This window comes from Fundulus heteroclitus, chromosome 4, assembly GCF_011125445.2.
Source record: "Fundulus heteroclitus isolate FHET01 chromosome 4, MU-UCD_Fhet_4.1, whole genome shotgun sequence".
NCBI lineage: Eukaryota > Metazoa > Chordata > Actinopteri > Cyprinodontiformes > Fundulidae > Fundulus > Fundulus heteroclitus.
Genome location: NC_046364.1, coordinates 36,123,334 through 36,137,334, shown reverse-complemented (window position 1 = coordinate 36,137,334; position 14,001 = coordinate 36,123,334). Strand labels below are relative to the sequence as shown.

The window sequence follows — 14,001 nt, the reverse complement described above, 5'->3', positions numbered from 1 at the left end:
CCATCACCCCAAATGATCCACTTTTTTACATCGTTGCTGTGCCTACACCGATTTTTGTACAAACATAAAAATGAGCAACATAGTCCTCAAAAGCCTGCTAATACTCACAGTGAAATAATTGTTTTGATATCTCTTATACTTTTTCAGCTAGAGCGATTTGTTCGGGACTGTTTTTAGAGGATTTTGGAAATTCCTTAAAAAACCCCTTTAGATCATAATTTTTTACGCCTTTATTAAACTTTTTCCAGCAAAAAACGATAGCTTTTCTTCTTCCCCTATCCGTTACGAACTATACGCAGAAAAAATTACGTCTCTACCATTTAGGGATCAGGAGATATGAAGCGTTGTTCGGGGCAAAGTTCTCCATTATAATCCAATGGGACTTATTGTGAGCAAAGTCTCTGCACTTCGGTAGACTGGCCGCTGCAGGTGTGTGAGTGAGTTTCCATGACGACGGAACTCTGAGGGCCAGAGGGAGTAGCCTCGTGAGACCATCCTGATCTCGCGAGCTTTCAAGGTTTCACTCGCAGATCAGTCTGGCTACTCTCCGTTAAAGAAAATTTGGAGCCGTTCACCAAACGAACGTCCAATCAGCGTTGGCTTTGAGGCGGGTTGAGGTGTGACGCAACGAGAAGATCGACAGTTCAGTCTAAAGAACATGGCGGCTTCAGCCGATGAAACTAGCGTTAGCGTGGCTATCGAGCAAGTTTTATCGGCATTACAGAGTATTTCTTTGCTGAGCTAACAAGCCTTTACCTGCAGCAGCAAGAGTAGCTTGGCTTGTGGTTGTGTTTTCGTCAACAGAGCGACGACGAAGCATGTTGACGAGCACGTCAAATGCTTTGTTGATCTGATTGGTTTATTTGGCTTGTCTATCACCAACATAGGCCAATCAGCTAACCAGTATTTTCGCCCCTTCCCAAAATTACTTCAACGGAAGGTTTCCAGATGGAAATGCGAAGCAAATCTATCTGGCGGCGTCAGGTTACAGAGGGAGAGGATCAATTGAGATAGAATGGCAACTTTTGACGCTCACCGCAGTTGCTGTGATTAATGTAGGAATCTGAAATTCGCACAGTCACTTCCTCTTGACATTTTAAAAATTTCAAGTGACTTTCAGCTATGTGTCACTTTTCTGTCCAATTTTGGATTTCACATGCTTTCCTATTGGGCCTTTGCTTCCAACAGGACCTGGCATGATGCCCAGACACGACCCAATTGGCCAATACAGCACCACCCACCTGTGGGAAATGGCGCTACTGACCATTTTGGTCAAATGTTGAGTTCTGGGCCCAGATGTGGTGAGGCTGAGTTGCTAAAGGAGGCCAATCGGACCCATGAACTTTGGTGACGTTTGGCGACATTAAGTATTGGCACCCCTATTTGAGGCACTTCCCAGTACAGGATTTGGACCAAACTGACAGAGTACAATCACCCGGTGATCCTGAGCACAACCATGTTAGAGGCTAATGGTTAGCATGTTGCTAATTGGAAGTAGCTCTAGGAAGCTCGGACAAACTTCTGCTTTACAGAGTCTGTACCTCCTTTATACAGAATGCTCCACAATAAGTTTGGGCCTCGTCACGTAAAGCATCTCCAAGTTAGGAGGTGTCAAACATCCAATGCTTTTCAATGGGGGCGAAACCCCTAATACTCCCTAGAAATGCAGGCCCACATATGGCTACAGTATATTCAAGTTTGAAATTCTACTTATGCTTTGTTAAACGATTCAGTGTTTAGAATGAGTTAGGAAATGTTTGGTGCCTTTCCCTCAGCTTTTTCTTCTTCTAATCATTCAGCTATTGTTCTTTCATGTTCAAATTCTTCAACTCTTTCAAATTCTTCAACTTTTTCAACTTCTTCAATTTTTTCAACTTCTTCATTGCTTTTCAGCTATTTTTCCCTTCTTCAAAGATCTTCTGCATCTTTTGCTCAATCATTCAGCTATCTGCATTCACAGTGCATTTTCGCAGGAAATGCAAATTTTTCTAGTTTCATGTCAGTCTTTCGCTGTTGGACGTGCACACTCTGAAACATACACACGCTGACAAGCGTCCGTCAGCCTGCTCCTTTAAGCATTGCGTTTGTCATGAGAAAGGCTTGCTGTCACTTTATAAAGGCCACTTACTGACCCCGCTCCGATCCAACTGGCTATTAACCTTTAGTGAATGCCTCCACAGAGAGAGTTTTCTCTTTTTTGATCAGCTTGTTTAAACTAATAAACTTTTAGCAAAGTCTATTTGCAGTATCGAAAGGTCTTTTGTCAAACTAACCCTCCTCTTGTCCTGTGCATAGAGGGTAGAGTTTGAGAAATCCCCCAAATATTCCAACAACGAACCATCCCCTGCATGTGTTTTGTTGCTCTGGTATTCCAGCTAGTAATAATAATATCACATAACCTTCTGAAAATAGCTCCTGCTGTCAGGGGTCATGCTGTGCAAGGAGGAGGGAACGTGGATTGTGGATCAAGCGTATGGCATTCACTGGCGCTGTCCGTCACTATCCTACGTTTCTTTATGATTCGTCTGTCTCTGTCAGCTTCCAGGGCCAGAGGCAGGAAAGCTGCTCACTTTACCAACAACAGGAGGATAAAATCAGGAGAGGCAGTGAGAAGAAACACAAGGTTAGAGAAAGGCCAGAACAATTAGATTGAGGTTAGAGTTTTTGGTGGGAGTATAGTAAAATCATGGTGAAGTGTCTAATCCGGATCAAGACCAAGGTGAACGTTCACCTACGTATGATCAACCACTGTTATCGGGAAGTGAAGGTGCGCGTGCTTTCCATGGGACCCAGGCTCCTGGGCAAAGCTCTGGGGGCTCTGCCACTCTTCCCAGCCCTCCCTGGAGGATCTTCCACCTCGGGTTCTGGTTCTGGGTCAGGACATGACTCCAAATCTCCTTCCAGGCTAGCTGTTCCATCTTCCTTTCATGGTTACAGACATCCACAAGCCAGTTGTGCAGGTAAAACCCCAAGCTGCTTGTGTCTACTGAGAGCTCTGTGTTTTTAGCTAAAGAATATTTGACAGGATGGTTTATTATAGGTAAACCAAGTCTGTTCCTATAGCAGTTTTTATACTCAAGGTCACTCTAAAAGTGCTTCATAGAAAAAAAGAGGGAAACAAAGGGGAAAAGACATTCTGCTGTAGGAAACCGACCGATTTACTCAGTATTATTATGTAAACTTAGTAACTGTAAGACGGTGATTATGTGGTGACACAGAAATATAATGTTGTGCGTCATCATCATAAGAGATGTCACAGTACTCCACAATGTTATCAAGGGGAAGTACGCAAATATTTAACAATAGTGACCCAAGAAATAAAACTTGTGATCCTTGTTCACTCAGATTTATAGCTAAAAAAATTAAAAAATGTAATCCCAGATTGCCAAAAAGGACCTGAACCAATTTAGCCCAGTATTAGTTCGGCCTATCAGCTATGATGTGCTCTAAGAGCTGTGGTGTGGTAAAAAATAAATAAATAAGAAGAAAAAAAACGGACTGAAAATTTTTTTTTTTTTGGGGGGGGGGGGGGGGGGGGGGGTATAAAAAACGTGGCCAAATTTTGAAAAAACAAACAAAAAAAACGTTTCAATTCGTAGTAAAAATGTTAGGCTAGATATGTACCTGTAATTATTTATAAATGAGGCATTCAGGTTTAACCTGGCCTGCAAGCTGAATTCTCGCGGTATTTGTGCGTTCACAAACACAGGAGAATCCATCTTGTCACACACCAACTGTTCGGGTACGAACCAAAAATGGTTTGGGCGAATAAAGGTGCAGAATTAGGGTTTGGGGGGGGGGGGCACAGCTGTGAGCAGCTGAGCTCACAGCCAAACCAAAATGAGCACGGCAGCACAGGAGAACACGCGTGTAGCTGCTGCAATCACGTCTGTTTTGTCAGAATCCATTAATTATTTTTTGAAAGAAGAACAGCAAAGAGTTCCCTGACCAGCGTAACTTGTGGTTTCTTACGGCACTTCCTGCTTACATGATTTGTCATTTGACACCATGATTGGCTAAAACCAACCTTCTGTAGGTGGGTACTAGGTGTCGCTTCGCCCAATTAGCTTGGAAAGTTCTGCTGAATGTCTCTCCTTTCCCTGAACGGATTTGATGGAGGCAATAACAGATTGATAATGTGCAGAATGCAGAGTTTTTAGGCCTTTTTTGTTCACAGTTATTGTTCGAAATAAACTTTCTTTCTTTCATTCATTCATTCATTATTTATCTGGCTTGCCAGGGTAATTTAGATCAGGTTTCTTTAACAGAAGATTAGAGATGTCAGGGCCTGTGGAAAATGATCTGGAGGGGAAACAAATTTGCCTCTGCAATACTTCAGGTGCAACACTGCAAAACCCCAAATTTCCACATCCTCCCTGACTGCTCCGTTACGTTCATGTACGTGCACGTTCGTCCGACAGAGCAACTAAGTTGTTATTTTAATTAATGAGAACCATTCCACATTCTCCGTGACTTCTCTGAAAGTCACTGTCTTCGGAAAAGCTCTCCATCCTTCAATATACAAGTCCAATTTTCTGCTCCGTTCTGGTCCATCGGACTCCAGCCAGGCCAAGCTCCACAATTGCAATCATACCAAACAGGAAAAAGAACGCTAGCAACATCCACTTTGTCAAAGTAAAATAGGGTAACGAGAGATCAGTAACTACAAGTTAAAACATCTTTTCAAAATATTCCCAATAAAGTTGAATGTTTTATTTAAATATTGGTTGCAAACTATGGGTTTTTCATCGAACAAGGAAGATAATTTGTCATTTAGTATGCCTCCCTACTATGGCTGTCGTGACCCAACCCCAGATAAAAGAAAGAAGATGGATGGATGGATGGATGGATGGATGGATGGATGGATGGATGGATGGATGGATGGATGGATGGATGGATGGGTGGATTAATATTGAATTAAATAATGTAAAAAAAAAAATGATAAGAAAACTGTGGATATTAAAACCTTTTTCTTATTTAATGTGATATGTATTCAACATAATTCAAATTAATAAAAAATCTGTTTGATGGGAAAATATATTTAATAAATAAAATAATCCGGATTTACCTGGGTGCATAGATGTGTACACTCTTAAGTATGTACCTTTGGGTGTAGTTTTAACATTTAGTTGTCCTTGGTTCAAACCTAGCATCAGTTGATCCTGATGCTTTCTTTTACATTATCTGACAAAGGATGTCAATGTACAAAGGTATTATTCAGGAGGTTACAAAAATCCACTGCATTATATACAATGGCAGAATGAAAACAGTCATCATTTCGAGACTATATGGAGCAACAGTGACATTTAAAAGAAAAACTGTTAATTTTGTAAATTAATTAAAACTGGCCACAGAGTCTGCCAAAAGACCAACTTAGGAAGCTATGGGAATATATGTTATCTCCTGGCTCTACATGTGATTAACATTTCCTATATCTAACTGGACAAAGAAATTGGCTTAAAAAAAATTGTATTTTCTTACAAAGAAAACAATAAAGTCCGGCTAAAATATTCAAAACCCATGTAGAGCTTTATGTTCTGCTATAATGAAACCAAATTTCCCAGTTTTGGACTGTATGACAGTATGTGCCACCAAAACAACACAATACTCGGAGTGAAATGGTGGTAGCAGTATCATGGTCTGGCTTTTCTTCTGATCACAATTATGAACAGTTCTGAAGGCCATCTTTGCGGTAAAACTTTCAGGTGTTTGTTAGAAATCTGACCTTGAAGAGGGATTACATTTTTCAGCATCACAGTGAGTCGAGGCATACATCTAAATCAACAACAGAATGAGATCAAAAAGAGCTTGGACTAGAAAAGCCAGAATATGGAGCCAAATCTGACAGAAGATGTAATAAATTAGCAAAGCTTTTGCAAGCTGGAGCAGACAAATAATAAGCTAAGAAGTGGCATGCGGCACCTTCCTACCAAAATAAATAAATTAAAATAAAAGACTGAATCCTCCTTGTTGTTTTAAAAACGGGCTTTAACAAAGTTTAAAGATGTTTACGCTTCTGCAACCAGATTTAGCTGCATTTTTTTCTTTTTTTCCATCTTTTTTATCATCAGTTGAATTGTTATAAATGTATTACTTATTTTATTACAGCAGAAATACCTGGAATTTTGACAAGGGTGTGTATACTTTTGATAGCCACGATAGAAAAGCTGTGTATGTAAGCAGGCACTATTGAAACATGTTTCAGAGTTTGCCAACTCTGTCTGCAAACAAACCAGCCCGTTATCAGAATAATGGGTTATGATAAAACACATTAAAACTCTAAATATGCCTCAGGGCTTCGTTAAATCTATTATTAGAAAGTGAAATATGAAACCACAACAAACCTGTGACAAAAGGGCTCAGGGCCAAAACTCCAGCCAAAGAACAAGATTAATTTCAGAGGTAGGAAAGGGGTCAAGGGTAGCCATAAAGGTGCAGCAAAGCCACACTGGAGAGTGAGTTGTTGCCATGGGGCTACTTTAAGCCTGGAAGTGCTTGGATAAACTGGTTTCAATGAAGAATTACTACCTAAAAAAAGGGCTGAAAGGAAGAATTTAAACCGGGATTTTGTCCCAGTTCCACACTTCCAATAACAAAAGCAAGCTTTTAAAAGGCAAACACACACATGTTTGGAAACTGTCCAATCAAAGCTTTTAACTGAATCTGATTCATATTCAGAGGTATAATAAAATATATAGTTGCACATCTGCTCAAACTGTTTTTGAAACTGAGGGCTGAGAATAAATCTAATCACATGGCACAACTATGATCTTTATCAAATGGCAATAATCTCTTTGAGTATATATATATATGTATATATATATATATATATATATATATATATTTCCTGTCATCTTTTTCTATCCTTTTAGCCATTCTCTGTGTTATTGTCCAGCCAAACAAACTTTGCAGGTCTGTGCTTTAGAAAAATAGTTTTTTTATACTATAGCAAGTAATATTTACCTCTTTGTTCTCAGGTTTGGAGTCTCTTCGAGACAGTGCCCACTCCACGCCGGTGCGCTCCGTCTCCCATGGCGACTCCTTCATGTCTAGCCGGGGCCACCTGGAGGATGGCAGCGAGGCCAGCACGTCAGGAGTGATCTCCGATGAGACCTACAGCCCCTCGGACAGCGTGCTGCCCACTCCTGTAGCAGAGCACGGGGCGGAGCTTTCTTCAGCTCGTCACCTCAACGGGGCACCCTGTAGCATCGACGAGGAGAAGGAATCGGAGGCAAGAGCCCTGAAGGAGGGGCAAGCAGGAGAGTTCAGGGCCGGCAGGAGAGCGCTGCGTGTGGTCCGTAGCAGGCCCTCACAGGGCGCTGATGTAGAAGATCTTAACAAGTTCATCCTAAGCGTGCTGCGCCTGTTCCTAGTCACCATCGGACTGCTGTTTGCCCTGCTGCTGCTGCTCATCATGCTGACCGAGTCCGACCTGGACATAGCCTTCCTGAGAGACATCCGCAAGACTCCTGAGTTCCAGCAGTTTCACTTCGAGTATTTCTGTCCTCTCCGGCGCTGGTTCGCCTGTAAGTTACGATGGATGGGCGGTTTTCTCGTTAGCAAGTGAGATGAAGCGACTGAGGAGTCCAAGACTTTACACAGGCCAACATGTGGAAAAGACAGTACAGGCGATAAGGGAGTGAACGGCGACGGCTTTGTTTATAATGGCTCTGCTTCTCCCAGGAGTTCCTGTAACAAGCCACAGACTGCCGTGATTATAATGTATGACTATCACTTCATATGTAGGAACAGAAATCACACTTTATTTTAGCAATTCAGGTCATTTCAAGGTATATTATTTTTACACAAAGTCCCAATAGCAGGGTGAATCAAAGCTTTGATCCGAGTCTGTAAGGCTTCGCTCTTTCAGCCAGAGATCATAGTTGCCTTTATTTTTCTATTCATTTGTATGTTATAACATTACTGTGAGAGAGGATGACGTGACAGTTTGTGGTGATTTTCAACAAGACAGTTTATGCAAAGTCCTGACGAGACACAAAAAACCCCCAGGAGAGGATAGTTTAGCTTTAACAAACCAACAATGATTCAACAATAAACAGCACCCTCTATAATTACTGGTAACCTTTAGTAAAGATTTGCAAAAAGCCTTGAAATGATTTTTTTTTTATAAAATTAAAAGAATTTATACACAATCCAACCTTTAGTTTAATCACAGCAGGGGAAAATACATTTCTTTACAAGAAGTACTTATTCTTTCTTTTTGCAAAATCAGCAGCGCCACATTTATTGGCAGCCTTTATGATCGCTAAAAAATAAATGTAACTGAAGCGTGTTTACAGCTTTTAAAATGGTGTTTAGTGTTTTGGAAATACTACTTTGTAATCTACGCTTTCCTTTTTCTGTGAGGTAATTAAACGGCATCAGACAAAGGCCAGTTTCTCTTGCCACTCTTCAAAATGGAAAAGGCGAGAGGGAGAGTGTGCCGTTGAAGTGAGGCAGATGTGTCTTTGATCTTTCTTTGTCAGCACATCGCATCAAGAAACATGTCTAACCCCGGCCCATTTGGACAATCAGAGCAATAGCCACAAAATTCCAAACAACTAGCAACATGACAAACAAGCCTGAACCGGGATATGAGTTTAAATCCCCACCACACACAGTAAGCAGAGTGGTAAGGACATCTTAAGTGAGAATTTGGTGGCATCGTTCAGAAGGATGATTTTAAAACATATAGCCAAATCTCCCTGGTTCTATGATCATGTCAGTCCACAGATCTAATCTCGCTTGAGTTGAAGAGGAGGAAGTGGGCATAAAATAGAATACGTGACTCTAAATAATCCAAAGAGATTATGCGTAGAGGTATGGTAGCGGAATGAATTTAAATTAAAGGTTGGGTTTTTTCTAAAAGGTTCAATGTGTAATAATGCAATTGCAACAGAAGAGGAACTCATTTTAGGGCTTTTTTTTTTACAGATCATTTTTTATCAACAATTCCCTAAAAAAATGGAGGGCTCTGTAAAAGCTGTTGCTAGAGGTTGGACCTGTGTGGGGGGAGGTAAGACATAGAACCAGGAAACATAACATGGTGAATGTAGAGTCCTCAACCAGATAATCTGTTTGGAACCCAATATCTGGCTACACTCAGTTAAAATGACTACAAAACATCTTTTTATGGTCACTTAATGACACAGAAAGTGATGCAGGTGCTCCCCTGTCAGCTGGTTCAGTGTTTTTGAACATGTAATGTTCAGGTGTTTGTCAGGTGTTCTCGCGTGATCGTTTTAGTACAAAAGCTTTTGGACCATTAAAGTCAACAAAATAAAATAAGCCTTCATCAGAATATAAATAATATATTGAGGTCATAGGTTAACTGTTAACTTAATAGGAGCCAAATAACACAATCAGTTTCTGTATGAAGGGTTGGTGTCACTTTGCTGTAGTTTCCTTTACAGTAGCAGTAAAGTTGAAGGGAAAATATGAGCTAATGGTCGTGGTAGTCAAGTGTTTGGTCAGTTCTTCTCCCAAAATCTGTAGAAAGTTCATCTTGTTGTGCAATAATGTTAATAAATCAAAAATCCTTTCCATCGAGGGAAAAAAAATTGATTTGTAAAGTTTGTAAATTTTAAAATTCTTGGTATTTTCCCACAGTGTTAAGAGTTAGTTCTTATGTCAGATCTCCACAGTAGTGAGTCATTTAAGTTTATGTTACCCTGCTGTTTATTAATTTTTGCATTTATATGTAAGCCTTATATTTAAATTGTGTCCGTTTTTGTACACATTGCTGTCTGTTTATCATATGGAGGCCCCTCACAATGGCTGTAATATGTTTGGAGCATTGTTTTTACTGCAAGAAAAAAAAAAACTGTTTTCAAGCCCCTTAAAAGAAAGCCTAAGACAGTTATTGTTTAAGTCATACACAACGTTGTTCATCGCCACGCCTACCAAAGAAACCTCTGTTGTCTCACAGCCTGTTTGCATCAACAGATGAAAGCTCTTCTAGTCTGCTGACCGTCTTCAGCCTTATTACTCTGATTTTTGCAAGCAAACCTACAATGTGTCTTTATTTAAAAAAAAAAAAAAACTAAACAGAAGTTAGTGTTCACAGTCAAGTGTTTGTCCTCAGGATTAAAAAAGAAAAGATACATAAATGCTACGTGCCAGTGCGGTGTATTAGCAAATGTGGAGCATCATGCTTTAAAAAGAGACATCTTGATATAATTTTGCTGTTTGTTGAGATATTTTAGTTGTATACAGTTTAAGGTAAGTAGCATTGACAATTACTCTATTATTTCTACAGTTTCCAAAAGAAAAACAATCCCATAGAGATCATTTATTTTTACACATCATAGAGACACAGCTTTTTACTTTGTAGCTCCAGTGGGTTTCAGTAACATACTTATATGTACAGTTGAAGCCATATTTCTACATACACTGAATAAAAAGACACATAACCTTTTATTTTGTTCACATTTAACATTCAAACATACAAAATGTTTCCTGTTTTGTGACAGTTTGGAGTTACCAAGGTATTTTTATTTGCTAAATTCCAGAATTCCAGAGCAATATTATTTTCTTCAAAGTCAGAAGTTCATAAGTAACATTCCTTACAAACGGTCCAATCAGTCCTCTCCATCAACAATGTCTTAGTCACGTTTTTCTCGTTTCAAACCTAGAGGTACGGTCCGGAACTACTTCAGTTCAGAGTGTAGCCCGTGTTTACTTCCTGGTTCCTGAGCCAATCATATGAGAGTTCCCAGGGTTCCCAAAACAGAGCGCATCATTTGGTATTTTATCTTGGCAAAAGTGCAGCAGCCTGCAAACATGCAAGCCAGTAGGATAAGCAGGCCAGAAGTAGAAGAGAATACAATACTATATACCTGTCCTGTGTAAGTAAAAATACAGTGGCGTTTCACAGCAACAACGCACTGTTGAGTAAATGGCTAGTTTCCGTGAAAGGCATTGTGTATGTGTCGTTCCGATTTTTATCACAAAGTGTCATTATTACTTATAGCTCCTTTAGACAGTTTTTAAAAGCCCAGGTAATTATGTCAATGCTTTCCAGAGCTCTGACTGGTTAAATTTTAACAATGAAGTAATTTGCTTCAAACACATTTGCTCAATCCGAACACCCTTATAAAGTAAGCATTTAGCCAAAGTGGAAGTGCGTCAGTGGTTGCCAGGATAAGTGCTGTCCGAATAGTGCGGTCAGTAAGGAAGGAGGTAGGAAAAGAACCCTGTATGTTCCCTCCCGCAACGTACCTTCCCAATGTAAAGAAGATGGGATATGTAGATGGGATCCAGCTCTTAACCGCCGTACCACAGCGGATAATTCACAGCCAGCCTACCCGTGGCACAAAGACATTATGCAGCTGGCTGTCAGCTCTCACTGCAGTGATGACACAAAAATCATGCCACTGACAGCGGTTTAGCTTCAGTTAGTCAGCCGGAGTTTTTCAATTACAAACACACCTTTCTTACATTTGACAGAGTTTAGAAATGAAATAAACCTACTTTTAATTTCAGCATTGTGGTCGCCACCTTTCGTGTTCTTACAGAAGTGTTTTTTTTATCCGTTTGTTCGAAAACCATGACTTTAAATCCCCCACAGGAAGCAGTCTTTAGTAAAGTCCCCATAAATGCCACTCTTCTGGGATTCTCCTTCAGGACTAAGTGGAACCTTCATGCATTTTTAACAATCCCCGGACATATCAGCTACCCTTTTAAGTAACCGCTATGAAGTTAGTTTGAAGTTGAATATTGGATATTCGCGCTCCGCGGCGTCTGGCTCCTGTTCACACCGAAGCAGGGGGCTGCCATCTGCTCTCTCCTCCCTTCTTCTCTCGGACAATTCGAACATGCCAGCACAACCCACAGCTGTGCATCAGCTGGAGAGAGGAGGGGAGGTGGGGAACGCTTTCCTTGAACCTCAGAAAAATTTTACTTGTTGTCATGGCCCCTTTAAGGGTATTCAGATGGAGCCACTGCTTCCCTGTGTCATATCATGAATAGATCTAAAGGAATAAGCCAGGACCTCAGGAAGAGAATTGTAAATGTAAACAATCTAAGGGTACGGATATTCATATAGCTTAAATTTGTCACCTTCGTCTGTTCACACAGCCAGAGGGAAGTATAAACAGCAGGGGAATGTGCAGCCATCACTTTACAGGATGGAGACGGACGGGTGAACCAAAGAGGAACGTGCTTTGATGCAAAATGCGTGTATCGACCCCAGAGCAAAACCAAAAGCGCCCATGTAGACCTTCCCGGAGCATTATGAGTGCTACTATCCACAGTGAAATAAATCTTCAAAGGCAACACAGCAAGGGAGAAGCTCTTACTTTAAAAACAATATAAAGTCAGCTGTTTGCAAATCTACGTAGACATAAAGACCTTTTTATTCAAGTGCTCTGATGAAGCTAATCCTTGAAGCGTTTGGTCATAAAGCCCATTGTTATATTTGAAAGAAAAAAGGGGAAGCTTGCAACACTGGTATTGGTATTGGTGGCATCCTACACAATACATTACAAATTGGCTCAGAGAAAGCAAGGGTAATGCTTTACAGTGTTTATCACAAACCTGACCCAATAACTCCAATTATATCAGGAGGAATGGACCAAATTTCCAGCAAACTGATGTTCGAAGCTTGTGGAAAGAGATGCAAAAACATGTTTCCTAATGTCATTTATTTTAAGGGGAATGCTACCAAATTTTTGGCTTCTTCGATATGAGAAGAAAATAAAAGACACAACAGTTCTCTCAGTCTGGCAATTAGCCATCATAAAGTTTGATAATCAAAACTAACCTTTAACAGGAAAAGCTTAGTCTTATCTGAGACTGTGAGTGAGAATTGATTGTACATTGTTTTATACAGTTCCTCTATACATCTGCTTTCAGCTGGATTTGTATATTTACACTTTATTTCAGTTTGTACCATGTAGGGAATATAAAAAAGGGAAAATATGTGATTAAGACAGAAGTTATGGTTATTTCCTGCATTTGTACATGTGTAATCAAAAAAAGTCCTCAATCAGGGTTTCCCGAGTCCAATCCTCGAGTCCTGAATCAAACGGCTAAATTCCTTCATCAGCATGTCATTCAGCTCTGCAGAAGCCTGGTTAACCAGTCATTTGATTTAGGTATGTTGGAGAAGGGGTGCATCTATAATTTGCAGGATTGCTCTGGAGGTCTTGGGCACCCCTCTCCTAAATAAACAGAATATGGGATATTTCAGATTCTGTGGTGGAAAAAATAAATAAAAATCTAACACGCTAAATGTAAGCCTTAGCCTTCAAGGCAAGATACACATTTACAGTACGTCAGATATAATATATAATATTTTTTAGGGGCATGTTTGGAACAGACTTCTCCTTGGAAGAAAACATTTCCTGTAAAAAACAGTTTTGGTATTCTCCATATTCTCTATTATTCAGATCAACCTTAATCAGGTTATATTCAGATTATTTTTGTGGAAGTCTGTTTTCAAGAGTTTGAAAGGGAAACCCATTCTCACTTGCCTTTGGTACAAAGTCTGTAAGATTAAAACAGGATTTTATTTGCTTAATTCAACAGGACAGAAAGAAAAAAATTATAATTGTCTTGCACTTTTGGTTCCGCAATGCAGTTTTATTTATCCAGGAAGATGTCTAAATTAGTTTTACACTGTTGCAGTGACTGGAGTGTCAACGTTTAGCTATCAAGCTACTTGTTTTGTACACATTCTGTTTTTTTTTTTTCTTACTGTATCAAAGTCCAGCACCACTCCAAAGTCTCTGTCAGCATTATGTTCTGCATTAATTTCCTCTAAACAAATGATTTTTTTCCTATTATTGACTAAAGACTAGTGTAATATGTGAATAAACACTCATACTTTACATCTGAATGGTTTGGATATAAATACTTACATTCAACAGATGAAACATTTGAGAATTTGGAAAACAAAAATTTGATTAACAATTAGTGATAAAACAATTCCGATCACATGATCACCGGTGATCGTGCTTGAAAGAGAACTGCAATCAGCCTCTATAATTTGTCACACTG

At 39.8% G+C, this 14,001-nt stretch overlaps 1 protein-coding gene across 1 annotated transcript in view; it reads left to right on the top strand.

Annotated features, from left to right (window-relative positions):
- The window catches only part of LOC105930465 (FERM domain-containing protein 5), a 94,600-nt gene extending 84,183 nt beyond the window's left edge, over positions 1-10,417 (top strand). The window contains exon 14 of the mRNA XM_036136487.1: positions 6,978-10,417. Coding sequence (XP_035992380.1) covers positions 6,978-7,567 — 590 coding nt within the window. The 3' untranslated portion in view covers positions 7,568-10,417. The remainder of the gene's footprint in view (positions 1-6,977) is intronic.
- Positions 10,418-14,001: the final 3,584 nt, after the last annotated feature.